The following is a 19,026-nucleotide window of genomic DNA, read 5'->3' as shown; positions in this document are numbered from 1 at the left end:
CTCTCACAGGCATGAAGAGGAAGAACTCTCACCATAGCTCACTTTCAGAACAACAGAAAATTTTCTAGCCCATGTATGGCCAAAGACTAAGTGCAATGAAGCCATGAAGTGTTCCAATTATTGCTTCTTTAAAGGAATACCTTCACATTGTTCTTGTCCAACAAACAAAATATTCCATCATATTCATTTCTCTTGGAGCCCTGATTCCAATTTAGTGAAAAAGTGGTGAAAAAAAAAAAAAACCAAACAAGATCTGGTATCAGTGAAATAATGTCATGTAAAATAAAGAGAGTGTAAGGTTTATGACTGCTTATTTGGTGGGGCTGGGGTTATCCAATGGGAGAAATACTACCAAAATCCAGTGAGATATGGTTCCCAGACAGGAATCCCAGGAGATTCTGTTACCACGCTGGAATCCCATGAGACAGTATTATCAAGAAGGAATCTGTAGTATTCACTTCACCACAAGGCAGTAATATTAGATTTTTAGAATTAAATCCTGTGGTATCTTGTTTTATAAGAGTTGGCATAGGAGGGACAGAGAAAAATGCAGTGGAAGAAAGATGCCTCCCTGGAACCTGAGCTGGGAGCCGTAATCGTTACACTGATTTCCAGCTGAAATAAAATACTAAAACATCACAAATTTTTCCTCATGGTCCCGAGATATTTTTACTCCACATGATATCAATCATTTACAAGTGAAATATATTTTAATTTTTTCTGTGCTTTTACAAAATACACATTCAAGCATTAAAATGCCAAGGCGTGAACACTGACTTGTGACTATTTTTGATCGGCATTAATATCTTCTGTATTTATTTATCTGTAATGGGTTTGCTTTTGCCATCACCAGTACTGATGTGTTAAAAATGTGTGAAAAGGCTGTTTTACATCAGCACCAAGCAAGCCTGTGAGCTGTTCTGAGCAGTGCCTCACACCGCAGGATTTTGTGATGCCTCACCCTGTGTCTGCAGTGTTCAAACAACACAGAAATGTTAGAGAATTGTTTTCCTCTGTAGGTTTTTTGGGGTTTTTTTGTAGTAACAGTGGCACAAGAAGGGACTGAACACTTGTTTCAGGAAGAACTGATTTAATTTCAGCCTCTCTCAGGAGTTTGGCCACGACATCTGTGAGCTGTGAGAGCCTTCTGGCAGTGATGGAGAGGGTCTCAGAAAGTTGCTACCAAGATGCCCGAGGGAAGAGACCAAGCCTTTCTGTTCTCACTACACAGGTAAGTCTGAATGCTCATCATCTTTTAAATAAATGTACCATTTTGTCTGCCTGTATCACCTTTGTCAATATTTAATCAGATAAAATCTAGTCAAAGACAAAAGTCCCCTCAACGTAAAGAGTTTAGCGTGAAGAGAGAGATTGGTTTTGTGATTAGCCTGAATAAAGGCTGAGTATGTGTTAAATTAGAATCTAACACCAAATTCGAGCTGTGCTTTTAATTCACCTGTATTTCTAAACAGGTCCTTTCAGAGAGAGATCTCTGAAGCTGTGTTTTGGCAGGTGAAGGACACACACAGCGGGTCACAAACTCACATGGCTCCACACGAGCAGTCAGAAAGCTGGCAGGATGGTTCGTCAGTCAGAAGTTGATTCTACTGACAGGGGACACAGAAAAAGGCAGGATTTTAGGTGAGAAGTGAGAGTGGAAACCTGTTGGAAAGAGCATTGCTAAAACATGCCGGGAAATTTTAAACAAGAAAAGCCAGCCAGCATGGGTGCCATGGAGCGAGACCGAAAGCCATGAAGTGACACACGGCCCTGCACCCTCCTGGCTGTGCTGACGACAAAGGTGTCACCCCTGGGACAGTGCCAGGTATTGCCGGGGCTCTTTGAAGCTGCGGAAGGGCTCGTCCCTGGAGTTCAGCTGTGCTTACAACACGCCAAGGAAAAAGAGAAGGAGGTGGCAGGAAGGGATATAAGACTCAAGAGGCATTAGCCTGTTTGCTGTGTTTGAGGATACATCTGCTTGAGTGCCTGTGGACAAGAAAGCAGGCGCAGCTGAATGGCAGGCTTAAGGACGAGTCGGTTCAGCTTCAGAAGAGGGTGTACAAACACTGATCAGATCTCAGCCCTAAAAGACATCATCAAACAATGCTGGGAGCATGGAAGAGCTCTGAATGTGCTAAGTGGACCATCAGAAAACACAACACCTATAGTGGGGATGTTGGTGGCACAGAGGTACGAGGAAGATTACACAGGAGATTACTGGTGATGACAGATGGAGAAGTTACTGAACCCACACTTGGAGAGATGCAAATCACAACCCCTGGTGCTTTTGTGATAAGGATTTCAACCCCGTAGGTAATGGTTTGGGACCATTAGTTCACATACCGTGGCTTTACCCGTGGATGCTAATGGACTGCAGCCCTGGGGACAGGAGGATTCTGTCACCCCATGGTCCTGGGGCAGCTGAACCTCCCTCCGCGGTCTCTGTGAGCAGCTGAGGGCACCCCACACACCTCTGCTGCACTTTTGGCTCAGTGTATGGCATGTACCTCTGCCCAGAAGCCTGTGGAAATTTTAAGGGGGGGCATAGCCTGTGAGTGAACCTACAATGAAATTCACTCTCTGTGTGCAGTGACCAATTTCACATGTTGCCACAAGACAGAAAAGCCAAACGACTGAGTCGTCTTGGAAGGATTAACAAAATTAGTACATTCAGCATCAAGCTGAGAGCCAGGACAACAGTTCATGGATCTCTTGAGACAACCTGTCAGGGAAATCTCACCTGTATTTGTGTAACATTTCACAAAGTTTGTCTCGTCCTGCTTAGCTAAATACCTTTTGCTTGATATAACGTGCTTCTATTTGCTTGTACTGCAAAGAAGTAATTCTCATCTTCCTTATTTCCCACCAATAACTCTCTCTAGTGTCAATCTCACCAGCAGCACCTCCTGCACTTCCCTGCAACATATATTTTCAAAAACTTGACTTGAGAGCCCCTAGTTTTGGTAGGAGTGGTGTTTTTGCAGAGACACTTGGTGGACTCGGGCAGAGTTTCAGAGCAGCCTCCACGGCAAGTCGCAGGATTGAGACTTGGGGCAGAAATCTGGTCCTGAATTTGGTTTGGGATTTATTGCTCAGCAACTTGGAGCACAGCTGGCTCTCTAGCCAAAACACACCGGCAAACAGAGCAAAACTGTCATGGTAACAGTGACACAGAGCGTGCTGCAATGGCACCCTGGTCTTCGGAGAGAATTCCTAAGTGGTACCACAGTAAAAATTATGGCTAATAATAACCTTAATAGTGACTATTCCTGCTACTAATAATAGCAGTAATTATATTTATGCTGTAACAACAGCGAGATATATTTGCTCGGGGTTTGGTGATTCCAAATTGCTCTTTAAATGTGTCTGGCAGATTTCTTTGTGAGCTTTCTGCTGAGGTGTTGCAGCTCCTTCAGCAGTGTAAGATAGCCCTTGAGCAAAGGTATTCTGCATTTTCTCCTCTGCAGGTGATGGAAATGTCATTCCCTTATCCCTGATTGTCACAGAAGCTTTAGAAATATGTAACTTACAATATTATGCAAATTATAGTTATATTTAACTTACAGTAATATGCAACTTGGTCATAAATGAGTTTGGTGCTGGTGGTGCAGGAGTAGCACCACAGCAGGGCATTCCCAAAAGGGAAGAAAAGAGTTCCCAAAGCCACTTTGCCAACACGATCAAATCATGATCCCTTTTATTTGGGAGCTGACCCTGCAGCCTGTGCCCATGTTGAGTTGGAAGCACCAGGAGAATTGAGAATGGGTTGCAAACCATCCCTCAGGCTTGGTGAAAAACAGTGGGAATTTGCTGCTGCTGAATAATAATCTACAACAGTGTGTGAGGTGTGTTCCCATGGGTCTGAACTACGATTGCACGCGCACCAAAGCTGGTACAGGAGGGAGTTTGGGGGCAGTTTTTTGGATATACACTCCTTAATTTGCCTGCTGCAGTTTAGATAAACTACTGTGGTGACAGAGAGGGGTGGAGGGAAACTTTCTGAGCTCTGCCAAAATATATTGTATAACAACACTTGCCAGCACAGCTCTTCTCCCCTCTCTCCTCCCTCTTCCCAATTTTTCAGCAGTGGCCCCAGCCAGTGTGAGAAAGAGCAGGGAAGCTTCAGAGGGAAAGGAAAAGGTGAGCCCTGACTGTGGGTGTAGCACATCCCCGTGCTTTTGTTAAGGATGACACTTCTTGCCTCTTCAGCACCCACTGCGAAAACAGGCACCGCCAGCAAAAGTAACATTTCATTAAATCATTCTGGCAGCGCTTCAGGGGGGATTTCCAGGCAAACAAACAGGGTAGCTCTGAGGGCTCCCTGCCTCCTGCTCCCTCCAACACCTTCCAGTCCCCAGCCAGCGGGATCTTTCCTGGGGCCACAGTCCATCGCTCCCCAAAAAAGGGTTCTGAGCCAGGATTTCCATCCACCCTCTAAGCCCACACCAACAAACATCCACCTTCACCTGACAGAATCTTGAGGATTGGTCTGATCTCTCCAAGGCTGGCCCTGGTTTGACACAGAGCTCTAGTTCCAGAGGTCCTGGCACGATATCTTGACCAGCTTCAGCTGCCCTTCTTCTGCAAGTCAGCCAGCAGCTGATTTGTTCCATCCTGTTTGTGGTTTGATTGGGACTGAAGTCTTAGAATGATTTTCTTTTTCCCAGAAAAATAATCAGAATGAGAATGATAGTGATGATATGTATGGTGTTGTGGGTAATAGAAGTGGCATTTTACAGTAACAACTCTTGTACCATTATTATGTTACTTTGTCTTCCAATCCAAGAAATGCTCATAAAGACTCAAATGCTTTTTCCTTTTCCTGAAATCCTGCATTTGAACTTCAAGTGACAAGTAGCTTCCTACTGTGTTGGTCCAGCAGCTCTCAGGAATATAAATTTGCCAATTAATTAGTGGAAATTAGGGGAGGGGGGTGGAAAGAAGGCAGATTAATTTTGAAAGGATTTTTTTTTTCAATGGTGGAATCCTTTTTCACCCAATACTGGTATCCAAATTTAGTTTTCAACCACTGAAATAAATGGATACTCTGAAAACTCCAGATAGTTTTGTAACAGCTCATTCCAGCATTGTGAAATCTCATGAGGGGAACCAAAAAGATTTGTTTCCCTGTTCCAGAGCAATGCTAGATGGCCATGAAGGCACTGAAACCAGCCCCTGTGATTTTTGCCTGGCTCTTAAAATACAGAACAAGTTGCATGCAGTGTGTCCCTGGCAGGTCACTGGGAGCATTGCTGGGCTCCTTTTGTGGAGGAGGGTGTGCTCTGGGGGTTATTATAAGACTCCAAGACTTTGGGGTTCGCAGGGCTTTTTCTGGCCGTGTCTCTGACTGAGTGGAATATTTTGTGACTGGATATAGCACGTGGCAAATAGCACAGCAGTGACTGCACAGCACTGTCTGAATTCCCTGGGCAGGGAGTTTTCCCTTCGTTATGTGTCATTCCCATCCCGCTGCCCTGATTCCAGCAGCTCTTGTGTGCATCCTCCGTTCCCGCTAATACCGATAACAAAGCACGTGGAGTTTTGTATCAAAATAATCATCCTCCATGGGTGTGCTCTGACACAAAACCAGTGTCTCTGGAGGGGATCAGACTTTGTGTAGCCAAAGCTTATTTTGTTTAGTCCCACTATCCCAGGAAGTTCCATGGAAATGAGCTCAGTGGCACCTCTCACGCAATAATTTACCTGTTACTTCAGGTGTGTGGTAGCAAAGGGAAAATGTTGGGGAAAAGCTGTTGGGATGGGCTCTGCTGGGATGTGGCAGCTAAGAGGTTTTAGATGGCCACATTATTGCACTCTGCATTTGCAGGATGCACACATTCAGGAGGGACACTTGGCTGAGTTCCAGTCACTGGAGGGAATCATGGGTTGGTCCGGGAAATTAACAAAAATACCAAAGCCTTCATTCTGTTGTTGACTGCCTCATTTAAGACTGGTTTTTTTCCCTCAAGACAGTCTTCAAATTGGTCATTTCTAATTTGCATTTAACCCATTCTGCTTTTTAAAAAGCAGTCCCAAGCCAGGTAAGTGCCTGAGCTAATTCCCTGGGCATCTCTTCCTGCAGAGCTCATTGGCAGGATGGAAACTGTACATTCTCCTGGTCCAAATACGAACATGTTCTGAAATGCAAGAAAAATAATAATCTTCATTGCTGAGAGCTAAGGGGGCTGCACAGCTTCATGGAGCAAATTGACTCAGAGCCCAGTCCTACTCCCTCTTTCACCTGCAGGAACAAAAGCAAACCCCGTGGGATGTGTGCTCTCAGAGCAGCACGAGGAATCATCCAAAAGAGGATGAGCAGCCTTTATTGTTTTCTGTTGCTTGTCATTTCTTAAGGTGTATGGATTCATTCCTGTAATGCTGATGGCTCTGTAGCTCTCGAAGCTTTATCAGTGAAGTGAGAAAGAAGGGAGTAAAAGTAGTTAATGTTAAAATGGTTGACTGGAACAAAGTTGATCTTGGGCCTTGAATAGCAAGGGGAATGAAATGGTTTAATCAAAAACCAAGCCGTGCCATCTCTGCCAGTTTCTTGGTGTGTCAAGGGGATTTTTCAGAGCACAGATTATTCATCCAAATCTTACTAACTTGTATCTCGTGTGATACGAGCTTGGAGTGAGGACTGGCTCCCACTGTGACCTGCAAGGCCTGTAATTCACCAGCACGAAGAGAGCGAGTAATGAAACCTGTGACAAATCCCTGGGACGGGTCTGCTGACAGATGACTGACGTGTCTGCTGACAGGTAACTTGTTTCACACACTGCTGCAGGACGCTGCTCAGCTATAGAGCTGCCTTCTTGGCTCTGCTTTCCAAACAAAGGGGAAGCAAATACATTTTACCTGACGTGTTACTGCTGTCACTACCCTCAAACAAGACAGAAACTTGGTGAGTAACCTCCATGCTGGTTGATCTTCAAGCTCTAGAGCTGTTACCTGTGCATAGTTCATGGCTTGCAGTTTGCTTTTCAAAAACTCACCCATCAAAACCCTACAGATGTGTCTGGCTGGCTCCATCAGGAGTAATGTAATGCTGACCTGGTTTTATACCTGTTTTCAGGGCTTTCTGTGTGCCAGAGTAAAAGATAAAGCTGTTGCCACTGCTAATACCACCAGTGGTATCAGGAAAGCAGAGGATTTGTTTCACAGTTGTGACACTAAAGGTCAACTGGAAAAGCTGGTCTCTGCATGCTCGGAGGGGTTATGGGTTGTACAGCTGTGTCCATATATGTTCTGACAGGTTCTAAGTGGTGCTTTGCTAGGGAGTTTTAAAATTCAGCAATACACGTCATTTGCTTACAGCAGCCAGTTTTCTTCACTTTAGCCACGGGTAAAAAGTGATTCATGCAAGAGAGGCCACATGTTGAACAGATTGGTGTAAACCAATTATGCTACGTTCAAAGTCAGCTAAAACATTCTCACACAAAAAGTCAACTTAAGCTACTATTTCCCACAATAATAACAATAAAAATAAGCTTAACAAACACTTACTCTGATTCTCAAAACTCATTTTCTATTATGTTTCCTTTCACCGGTTTTGCTTGGCAGAGTGCCAAGTAATGCATCAGCAGAAGTATGTGTGTCATAATCTGACAAAAGGAAAAAAATGTATATTTTTAGTTTTAAAGTGTTTATAATTTCAATAGGTAAAAAGAATACAGGAGAAAATAGTGCATGAAGAAACGTCAGCAGTGAGCATGAAAGTATCAGCCTGTGAGCTGCAGCCTAAGAGTGAGCCTGGCTGGGAATAAACTTTTCCAAAGAAGACCAACATCAGGAACTGGAGCCTCCTGAGCACATTTCCCCATCTGTGCTCTTAGCAGACTTCCCTCCCAAACTTTGGTTCAAACTACATGAGGATGAGGGGTAGGGGGCTGTGACAAAACCCCAGAACACGTCTGGCCCGCAGAATGATCTGCCTTGACTGATGGCTTCCCCCTGTCCCATCCCACTGAGTCCATCCTGCTCTTCAATCACACAAGCTGCAGTGGTGCTCCTGAAGACTCCTCACATCTCCACGTTCTCCACTCATCCCGCCACCCAGTTAAGGGCTGGGTGATGTCTGGAAATGTGACTTCCACTGTTGTCCTGAGGATGGATGAGGGAGTAGAACAGCTACAGGGAAAGAGAGAGAGAGGGCAGTGGACAACAGGAAGCACATGCAGCCAGAAGAGCTGCTACCAGAGCAAAAGCCACCGAGCAAAGAAAACTGCTGGAAATACAGACCAGCGGTGACAGTAGGGTTGGGAATTTTTGCCCTGGACTAACAGGCAGTGCAAGAAAAGCACGGAGCAAAGCTGCAGCCTGAGAAACAGGTTGAGAAGCAGAAAGTGTAATAGGTTGTGTGGAGGTGTTGTTTCACCTGAGAGCTGTTCATATGCCAGGAGGACAAGGAAATGGCTTGCCAGGTTGCTTGGTGAGTGGCCTTGAGTCTCCCAGAGGGCCGCTGCCACCGACCAGCCACCTCCCACCTCTGAAGGGATGTTGCGGGAACATGACCCCATACAGAGGAAACAGACCGCGCCCAGCAGCCGAGAAAAGGCTGCCATGGCACTGGATGGAGTACCCAGCAAGTCAGAGGTCTGGCCCTCGATCTCCCAGCTCTCCTGGGCACCCCTTCCTGCAGCTCCGGCTGTATATGAGCAGCACGGACACAAGCTGCAAGTGGGAATTGCAACATCCGCGCTGCTGAAGCCCTGCAGGAGCCACACGGATGAGCGCAGCCGTGTCCCCTCTGATGTCTGCCTTGCACGGGGATGTGGCACTGCTCGAGCTGCCCAGCAGCAGAGGGAGTAGCTGCTGAAGGCATCCTCACCCATCCCAAGCCGAGCGATGCTCAGTCCCCTCACTGAATCAGTCCAAACACACCGCAGCGAGGTCATCGCCGCCTTTGTTGCCTGCCCAGCCCCGCGGCTGCCCGCTGCTCTACTCCACTGCCCTTCTCCGATACGGAACGCGGCGGCATCACCGGAGATAATGAGGTTTTGATCGCGGCAAGGCGGTCCCAGCAGCAAACAGCCCAGGCACACAGAGATCAAATAGACCAGCTGCAAACAGAGAGAGGAAAAAAGCCCGGAGTGCCTCTGGCTGCCGGCTCGGGTGTGGGTATGTGTGTTATGCAGGAGGCAGAGGCGGCACGGCCGAGGTCTCCCAGCGACCCCGGCATTCCAGGCAGCCTCCTCTCCCGGGACCGCTGCCCCTGCTCACACACGGAGGCAGCCAGACGTGAACGGGAGAAAGCTTTCCCAGGCTCTGCCCTTCTGCAGAGCGCTGGGTGCCTGTCCTCCCAAACGCCTGTAATTAAAAAGGACGTAGGCAAAGGGGGAGCTGGGGTGCTTTTTCACATAGCATGCAAACAGGGTGAAAGGGAGTTTTTCCTCACAATATCCTTCTCCATGCCCCTTCCAGTACAGCCCCCCCATCCTTCCAGACCAAAGGGTCTCAGTGAAATGTTTGCCTTCAGGAGAAAAGCTCATGAGCAATAACTTTCAGGGTCATTTACATCTATTTACTGGAGTTAATAAATATGTAAATTGATTTTTAAATTGTGGACCTAGATTCCTTCAGAAAGGCAGACAGAGCCAGGCTTGGATGGCTGCTAAGGCAGGGCAATTGCAAAATAATGCTCTAAAGGTATTCCAGATTCCTTCTTCTTTTCGTTTTTTTCCTTCAGAACCCTTGATATGGGGCTTGAACCTGGGTGTGGACCTGAATTCTGTGGATCCTTTCTTCTTTTTTATACTTTAAGCCCAGAGGGATTTGGGAAGGAGAGCTGTCTGAACTGTGACATCCTCATATGCTTTTTAGGGAAGAGAGCAAATGCAGAGATGAATTTTACCTGGTTTAATATCTAAATCATTGCTGGGAAAGAGCATGTGACACCAGGAGTGGGGACACATAGCAGCGGAACGTGGAAAATCCAGAATTAATTATGGGATGATGTGGAGACACCCAACTCCCCTTCACTGCCTGAAAGCTGATGGCACATTGGAGGGTCAGTTCCTGTCTCTGGCCTGGACTGCCTGACACTGATTTTTGGCTTCCATAGGGAATACCCTGCTTTAATGGTTTCCTGTGCCAATACTTTCTGACTGACAGTGTGTTACAGCATGAGCACCCCGAAGGTGAGCGTCTTGCGCCTGTCATTTACATGGTGCAAACTGAAAATGCTGTGGTTCTGCTTTGCCTCCCTCCCTGCAGGTTTTTTCCTGGGTACAAACAAGAGAAAGAAGAGGGAGGGAGGGAAAGGAGAACCACACCAGCAGCAGGACCAGGGTTTCATAGGTAGTCTGCAGACAAGCTCACACGCACATGAATGCAGACAATTAGAAAGCAAACCCAAACCTCATTGTTTCATTCTTAGCTGGAAACTCGTTGCTTTTGCTCTCAGAAAAGTTCTCTAGAAGCCTTTATGGAAAGAGTGATGTCTAATCCTGTGGCAGGTTTACGAATGAAGCTGCAGAAGGATCCTTTAATAATCTGTGGTGTGGTGGCAATGTCACCCGATGTTCTGCATTCTCTATGTAACCATTCAGGACCTGGCCTTGCACACACATGGACTAGGAGCCTAACAGGGTGTTCTAGGACCCATTTCCATACATTCCAAAGGGATGAAGGTGTCCTTCCTTGCTGAGCCTCCAGGGCACATCCCTAACTTGGAGTTTGAACGTGCTTAGAGTTCACACTGCTCTGGGCCAGGCAGAGCTGCTGTCCATGGCAGCAAGGCCAAGCAGACCTGGCCCTGGCCCACCAGCCATGGGCACTGGGCCACCCCTCTGCTGCAGAAGGGAAGCTGCTGGGTAGGTGTGTCAGCAGAAGTGCCACTCCTTTTCCTCATCCCTCAGAAGGTAAATAAACTTAATCCCAAATTCACCCGCTGCTGTTTGCCAAGAGCAAATAATTCAGGGTTTGAAGTGAGCTGGGATCACACTGCCCTGAGGGCCCTGGGGAAAGACAAGGTGTCCAGCCCAGCCCTGTGGAGGAGGGCAGTTTCCAAGCCTGGGAGCAGCTGATCTTTGCCTGATGCACAGCCTTTGCATCCAGAACTGAGCCACTCAGCTCATCAGGTGTGAGAGGGGTCTGGACGGACCTGATGCACATAAAAATGCGGTAAATATCTGTGCATTTGACATCAGTGGGATTTCACAGTATCACAGAATTGTTAGGATTGGAACACACCCTAAAGATCATCTCATTCCAACCCACTGCTACAGGCAGGGACACTTTCCACCAGACCAGGCTACTCAAAGCCCTGTCCAACATGGAACATTTCTAGGGATGGGGCATTTCCACCTCCACAGCGAAAAGTCTGCATTGTGCTGTCTTTGAACACACACAGATGAGTGAACTTGTTTGAGGCTGGGACGAAACCACACCGAGGAGACTGCAACTGCCCCAAAGCAGTGGCATGTGCACCTCACAAGAAGAAATAAAAGCACATCATCTAAGTTTGCTCAGGTTTAGCGAAGGTCAGAGATTTTCGCACCTAGGTGAGCTGTCATCTGCCTTGGGGCAATTCCCTTTTCTCTCGCATCCTTTGCTGGAACAGCAGGAGAGCTTTACTGGCGTGAAAGACTAAACTGGCTTGAGGCTGTAAAGGACTTGAGTCACAAACCACTTCTCCCCCCCTCCCCCGAAACACACTTTCATATTAATTCAGGACCTTCCAAAATTGTCCTAATGTCTCCTCACCTGTTTGTTCTGAAAACCTGTTGAGGGCCGAGGCTGAAGCTATGGGAGGTGATGAAACATAGAGGATTTGCTCTAAGCAAAGTCCTTGTAAACTGATGGGGTCAAAACTTCTCCTCCTTTTAAACACTGACCTTCATTTCCACGAACCTAAACCAAATGAAGTAATTACCTAAGAACAAAGGCATCGCTAAAACACAGCGGCAGCAGCATCTGAGTAAAGATTAAAAAATACCCATTCCAATAAAAAGTGCAGCAATACTTGCACGAGTGGGCAGCTTCCAAGCTCTGGGATAAACTTGTGTCACCACAGCTCCTGTCAGTGCAGTGACCAAGAGGGAGCTCCACATGTCTGGTGCTCCAGATTTCTTAAGGGGATATTTAGAACCAGAAACTTTATTGCCACTTTTTAACACTTGCTGCCTCTTTAAATGTTTTCCTCTTTATTAAAACCTTAGTCCTTTCCTTTGTTTTTGTTTTTTTGGGGTTTTTGGTTTGTTTGGTGGTTGGTTTTTTGTTTTTTTTTGTTTTTTTGAGGGTATTTTTTGCAAGTTCTTTCATTTTTCATTTCTTAAACCTCTCATTTAACAACTGTTTTGGCTTTTAATGAAGGGAATTTTTTTTTCTGCATCCAGCAAACTGTAAACTATGTCACTTGGATACAGCAAAAAGCTGAAATTCCACAGATTTACATAGTCATACATTGTGTTGGGGGGAAAGTGTGCTGGGTGTTCTTTGATTTTCGTATCTTGCGTTAGCATTTGTAGGCATTTGAGAAAAGGAAAAATATAAAGAAAGGAGACATAAAGGGAAAATAAGAAAGAGAGGGAAAGAGAGGGAAAAAGAAAGAGAAAGAGAGAGAAAGAGGGAAAGAAAGAAAGAGAGAAAGAGGGAAAGAGGGAAAGAAAGAGAGAAAGAGAGAAAGAGGGAGAGAAAGAGAGAAAGAGAGAGAGAGAAAGAAAGAAAGAAAGAAAGAAAGAAAGAAAGAAAGAAAGAAAGAAAGAAAGAAAGAAAGAAAGAAAAAAGAAAAAATGAGAAAAGTTGCTGTGATTAACGTAAAATATGACCTTTTCTTTTTAAAAGTTTGTTCTGTCCTTCTTGTTTAGCACCAGTGCTGCTCACCCTGTCCCTTCAAGACGCTTCAGAGCTGTTAAGCATCCAGGGGTGATAATTTGACTTTCAGCTAAACCGGAGGGCTGCAGCAGACAGCAGTAGGTGGTGATGTAATAGGTACCAACGCACATGGATATATAAATATCGTGGCTAGGGCTAAAGCGCTATGGCTGAGCAGCTATAGAAGAAGATCAGCACTTCAGACAAGACTCCTGGAGTTGAGATCAAGTTCAGAAGCTCTTGCTCCCGGGATTTCCTCTCCATGCAGCCAGCCCAGGGAAACCGCAGATCCACGGGGGACTGAGCACTAAGCTCCCTCCCTCTCTCCCTCTCCGCTTCGCTTTTTGGTTTTCTTTTTTTTTTTTCCTTTTTTTTTTTTCCCCTCTCTTTGGCTTTTTGTTGGTTTTCTTTTTTTCCTCCCCTTCTTTGACCTCAGTATAAAGTGGGAGCTGGGGGGCGAGCGTATTTTCGGAGCGACCGGCGGCCGGCCAGTGGCTACCCGCCCCTAAGCCGGGATGCCTCTCCCCGCGGCGCTGCTGCCGGCGCTGCTCCTGGGGCTGCTGTGGCCAGGGGCGGTGCGTGGCCGGTCGCCCCCGGGTCGCCTCCCCGCCGGACCCCGCCAGCGCCGCTGGGACGCGGCTCTTTTCGCCCGCTCCGTCGCTCGCCTCCCGGCTGAGCGCCGCGATGCCGCCCGCGACGGCGACTACCTCCTGGGCATCAAACGCCTGCGGCGCCTCTACTGCAATGTGGGCATCGGCTTCCACATCCAGGTCCTGCCCGACGGCCGCATCGATGGGATTCACAGCGAGAATCGATACAGTAAGCAGGCGACAACCCGCGCGGCGGGGCAGGTGAGACGCTCAGCGCCCGCGGGACCGCCGGAGGGCAGTTCTGCGGGAGCGGAGCGACTCACCTGCCCCGAGAGTGGCATGTCCCGAAAGGAGGGTGGGTGCATGGCAGACCTCGAGCTTCCCTAAAAAGTCCGGCCGCCCGCAGCACCGCGGGGCTGCGCCCCTTGGCTCCTCCGAGAGCGGCGGGCGCCCGGGGTAGCGGGGCGGCGACGGAGCCCATCGGGCGCTCCGGAGCAGCTCGTCGGGAGTGCCGGAGGGGCTCGTCGGCGCTGTTCAGCGCCGTGTTGTCCCCCTGCCGCCGTCAGGCATCAGGTGTCGGGGTTGCCTCAACATCTGGAGGAGCCGCAGTGCCGTGGGCCGCCCACTCTGAGTAGGGGCTGGGGTGAGCCCAGCTCTCCCCCAAACTTGAAAAGCATCTGCTGGGGACTTAACCCCGTGGCCCCATGACTCTGATATCCAACTGAAACAATAAGATCCGGGAGCAGGGATATAAGCTGCATGATGACAAATGTTTCATTTGCCCTAAGCACTCTCTGGCTTATTTTAACCTTGTCTACACAAGAGGATGCCTGGGGGCAAAATAAAAATAGATACTTAGCTAAAAGAAGAGAAGTCCCAGCATGGGGCATAGGGCAGCACGTGGAGCACGAGCCTGGGGTTCTGCGGCCACCCACAGCAGTACTGGGATGTGGGGATGCACACTGGGGATGGGAGCCTGTGGGTGAGCACAGCACTGTCACCACACAGTCCAGGGCACACCCTTTTGTCCCCCTGATTCCTGTGCCTCCTCTGTAGGTCTGCTGGAAATTTCTCCCGTGGAAAGAGGCGTGGTGAGCATATTTGGTGTCAGAAGTGGACTCTTCGTGGCCATGAATAGCAAAGGCAAACTCTATGGATCTGTAAGTAGCCACTGAGTGAGTGCCTGGGGAGGGGACCGTGGTCAGCTGGGGTGAGATGTGTGCACGGTGCCAAACGCTGCCCAAGCTCCATCCTTGCCCCTCCTGGGTCGGGCAGCACAGAGCAGCCCTTGCTGCCTTGCCAGCAGAAGCTGTGCTGCCCAGTTACACTGCTTACTGAGTTTTGAAGTGAAACCCTCTCTTTTGCATTACATTTCCTTGGTTCTCGCATAAAAACCGTGGTCACCCAGCCATGGCTGCACATCTCGCCTGCCTCATAGAGCACAGAGCAGTCATCTGTTTGGCAAGACCTCAAGCTATGCTTAGTCCATGCATTTCTTATATCTAAGTACAAGCAGCCTTAGGCAGGTGTGGCAGCCACTCACTCCATCTCTCAGAGGGCACTTGAACTTGTGATCAGCCAGGCCCCCACAAGTGACCCTTTGTGGTGTGATGGATCAGTGACCCATCGATCACTCTTTGTTAATGCTCTTGGACAGAGAGTCAGTTCCCATGGCAGTTCAGCATCCTTGGGGTCTGAACTTCTGTTTATGAGAAGGAAGATCTATTAGGAGACAATACAGACCTTCTTTTACCTGGGATCTTCAGAAAAGATGGAGACATCTTGTAAAATATACTTGAGGTGGACAGTAACAGGGTCTATCTTTGCCCATGTTGAGTTGTCCTCCTGCTTTTGAGTTCAGCTCTGTGTAAGTGACTGTGACCAGCATAGTTTTAAACTCATGTTCCGGGCTCACCTTCCTCATCCATGAATTTTCTATGTCATGTTCCCCAAGTGCCCTCTGAAGAAACTTGGGCTGAGGAAGAGCCAAACGATGTCAGAGTTAACTGGGGCATTTTCACATGAAGGCACGAAGAATCCAGAATTATTTTCTGGGGCATTGGTACTGTTACAGAGGATTTTGACGTATATAAAAGCCAGGCAGAAGCAGTCACCAAAATGCATCCTTTCTTAGGGATGCTGCTGCCTTGGTGTCCTGGGTAAAATAATCCCTGGTGCAGTGTTCAGCTTGGCAGGCTGAGACCTCTCTTACAAACCCCGGGGTTTTTGCCCAGCAATAAGAGATGAGTTCCTTTGTTCCTTTCCAGATAAGGCACTTGCAAGACCTGTCCCTCTTTGTACGTACTTGCAAATGAAACCACAGCCCTGAAAGGTTGCCTGCTGTCAGATCTGTTGTCCTGATCCATTAACCCAAGTTATCCAAACCCTTCCTTTGATTTTAAATCTAAAGGAGCAGAAAATACTGTCCATGATGAGTGGCTTTAAAATGTCTCTTTCTCCTCAAGCAACATGAGAAAGTGCCAGTATTCCAACTTTTCTGAAGCCTCTCAGGCAATTTATTTCTGGCAGGACAAGCAGGAGCAATTTGATGAGCAGGACCACAGAACTGGGCTTGGGCCTTGCCCACCTCAGGGCCTTGCCCACCTCAGCTCTCTGAATGTGGCCCTGTCCCTCCCATGGTGTCCTTCCCACCTTTGGGTGTACGTGCCTGGCCTGGGCACAGCATCCCTAATGCTCCTCCGGCTCCTGAGCCCTGTTTGAAGCTTCAGAGGCCACTTCAAAAGATTGCTAAGTGGGGGGGACTCACCTGCACCTTTGCCCACAACACACCTTCTACACCTGGTAGCAAGACTCTTCCCACACCTGATGTTTAAAATTCCTTCCCTCTCATTCTTTCCTTTTCATTTCAGGCCCATTTCAATGACGAGTGCAAATTCAAAGAGATTCTCCTGCCAAACAACTACAATGCTTACGAATCCAGGATTTATCCCGGGATGTACATAGCCCTGAGCAAAAATGGAAGAACAAAGAAAGGCAATAAAGTATCTCCCACAATGACAGTGACACATTTTCTTCCTAGAATCTGAGACATCTCCCTTCAGACCTACCTCAGCACAGGGGAAGACGCAGAACACCTTTGGGGAAAAGAAACATGGTGCACTTTTACTGGAGAGTTTTATGCAAGAGTAGGTGCAAGATATTTAAGTTAATTATTTAAATCTGTATATATTGTCACAAAATTTATTTATAGTTACTTCTTTTGGTTTTTTTTTAAATTTCTGAAAACAAAGCAAACCTCCAACCCAAGGTCTTTCATTTCACGGTGCAACAGTAGAAGTCTTCTGCTTCGTGGTTTATTTAATTCAGTTCTGAGTTATCACAGGTGTGCTGCTACTCCGTGTCCTAAGCCAGGTGACATCCAATTCCTCTCTTCCAACCTTTTGCACTGTTTGTGTGTTGTTCGGTGTTTGTTGTTGTACAAGTGGTTGGTTGGTTGGTTTTTATGGCGGCTTTGCCCTCCCCTGCGCGTTTTCCACGCCGCCGGTGACTCCCAGCGCAGCTCTAGGCCCGGGAGCAGGAGGTGCCTGGGTGGGATGCCAGCGTGGAGCCACACACAATGCCTGATCCCCTTTGCTATTTCGCTGCAATGGGATCGGTTTACCCGGCTCGGGGAGCGCGCTGCTGCACAGCTACCCCGCAAATCTGTTTTTAGATCTGCCAGCGCTGAACTTTGAACCTCCCTGCAGCCCATCTCCTCAGAGAGGCCGAACCACCTCTGCCGGCTCAGCAGGGCTGGGGCTGGCATTTTCTCTTTAGACAAACTGTGGCCCTTCATTTTATTTAGCACAATTGCTTGGCATGAGGCTAAAAAAGAACGTGTGTGTCCCTCCCCCAGCAAACGCACTGTGGAACACGCTGCCATGAGCCAGCTCCACTTCGCTCAAATCAAATTCCCTTTCAGATTTGGAGACTACATTCATTTTTCAAAGTGTGGGGAGCTCTATAACACTCCTGAGTTTTCTACAAGGCAAAAGCGCTTGCTGGTTTGTAGCAAACACAAGCTCCACAGAAAGAATTTAGATTGATGATGAGGAATTGAGGTTGGTTTGTACTATTTATTATTTTTGCTGCAGTATTTGGAAGGAGAAATATGCTGCTTTTTTTTCTGTCTCATTCCCTGACGAAGTTGATTAATTTCTACCTCACTTACTCTCAAAGCCAGTCTCGTAACAAATTCTGCATGGGAGGAAGGTACCCACTTTCCTGCTTGGGCTTAAAGTTCTGGAGGGGGCCTGGGGGAACAATCATAATCCCAAATCTCTCTTTTTCTCCATATGTAGCCAGAAGTATTCAGGATAGAGTTGGTTGCATCCTATTTGAGCCTTGTCACGTTTGAGCTATCTTTACCCAGTGGTTTACTTTTAGTAAGGGTAATCATGGTGAAAATATTTGCAGGCAGCTGTCAGGCTGCAGTACTATATCGTCATCAAGTAACCCTATATTTCTCCTTATATATTTTGCAAGTGTAACTCATGTCTCTAACGTGATGAAGGAAAAGATAGGTTTGATTATGGGGGAATCACTAAAGAGATTCATGCATCTTTTTTTTCTTTTGGTCCCTTTCATTTTTTTCCTTTCTTTCTTTTCTTTTTATTTTTTATTTAAAAGATACTTCATCTTTGGGGCATCAATATGTTAGGTGGGAGCCAGGACTAACCACAATGTTAGAGGACATTTACAGATCATCTTCCAATCTAAACTAATTATTTCTGGCTACACACAATTCTTCGAGTTCAGCTTTTTATCTTTTCCTCTTTACATTCCTGCACAAAAGCCTTTGTTCCTTTGTAATGGTATAGACCTGCCTGTATCCTCTACTTACACACGACCTTGAAGACAAACTCTACTCACCAAAGTTCAGCAAGATCAGAGCAGATCAAGACCAGACCTTAAGGCAGCTGCCCTCATAGCAAAAATAATTAAGGAAAAGGAAATATCATGCCTAAGGATTCTTAAGTTGTTTTTTTTTTTTCTGTAAAACTGGGAATTTTCTGTACTTTCTATGTTTTCTGTACGTGAGTAATCATTGTGTATTTATCATCACTACCTCTGACAACAGATGATTTTGTTCCAGATTTCAGATAGCAAAATCAGACCACAAAGGTTCTCTCTGGGAATGGTTCTTCTTTGCCACTCTTCACTTCATTAAATCCACAACCAACGGCCTCACACGAGATATGTTCAGAGGTAGTTGTTGTAACTTTTAAATATTGTGATGCAACCTTGATAACAACGTTACATGGTATGAGCTGTCACCATTTACCAGAATCTGTCTGTAGTTTTATACAGGTGCTGTTCAAGACTGTGGTGTATGTGCTGTGCACACTTAAATGCATAATAAATGATGAACGTTTACAATGCCTGACACCCTGGTACTGATTTTTAACTCTTTATGATGCAATGCATCCTGCATGGGGAAAAAAAAAAAAGCTATTTCACTTTCCCAAAGCCTTTGCACCTTTGCCAGCTACTCCAGGACTGACAGCCTGGATTTCTTACTCAGCTAAAGTTCCCCCTGCCAAAGCTGGACGTTGTCCAGGAAAGCCCAGCTCCAAGCTCAGTAACAGATACACACTCTTGCATCTGCCACACGCTGCTGCTC

At 47.0% G+C, this 19,026-nt stretch overlaps 1 protein-coding gene across 1 annotated transcript; it reads left to right on the top strand.

Moving 5' to 3' along the window:
* Positions 1-13,328: 13,328 nt before the first annotated feature.
* Positions 13,329-18,782, top strand: FGF4 (fibroblast growth factor 4). Its single transcript, XM_048307641.1, has 3 exons — positions 13,329-13,632; positions 14,460-14,563; positions 16,274-18,782. The coding sequence occupies exons 1-3, from the start codon at positions 13,329-13,331 to the stop codon at positions 16,448-16,450; spliced, it is 585 nt and encodes a 194-aa protein (XP_048163598.1). The 3' UTR covers positions 16,451-18,782.
* Positions 18,783-19,026: the final 244 nt, after the last annotated feature.

This window comes from Corvus hawaiiensis, chromosome 6 (genome assembly GCF_020740725.1).
Source record: "Corvus hawaiiensis isolate bCorHaw1 chromosome 6, bCorHaw1.pri.cur, whole genome shotgun sequence".
In the NCBI taxonomy this organism is placed as follows: Eukaryota; Metazoa; Chordata; class Aves; order Passeriformes; family Corvidae; genus Corvus; species Corvus hawaiiensis.
The sequence above is the reverse complement of the archived record's forward strand: the minus strand, read 5'-3'. Positions and strand labels throughout refer to the sequence as shown.

What these genes read in the sequence shown, in the direction of transcription:
- FGF4 (XM_048307641.1), top strand. Translation starts at nt 13,329, where the DNA reads ATGCCTCTCCCCGCGGCGCTGCTGCCGGCGCTGCTCCTGGGGCTGCTG. An exon ending in TCACAGCGAGAATCGATACA is followed by an intron (nt 13,633 to 14,459) that starts GTAAGCAGGCGA and finishes CCTCCTCTGTAG; the next exon opens with GTCTGCTGGAAATTTCTCCC. An exon ending in AAGGCAAACTCTATGGATCT is followed by an intron (nt 14,564 to 16,273) that starts GTAAGTAGCCAC and finishes TTTTCATTTCAG; the next exon opens with GCCCATTTCAATGACGAGTG.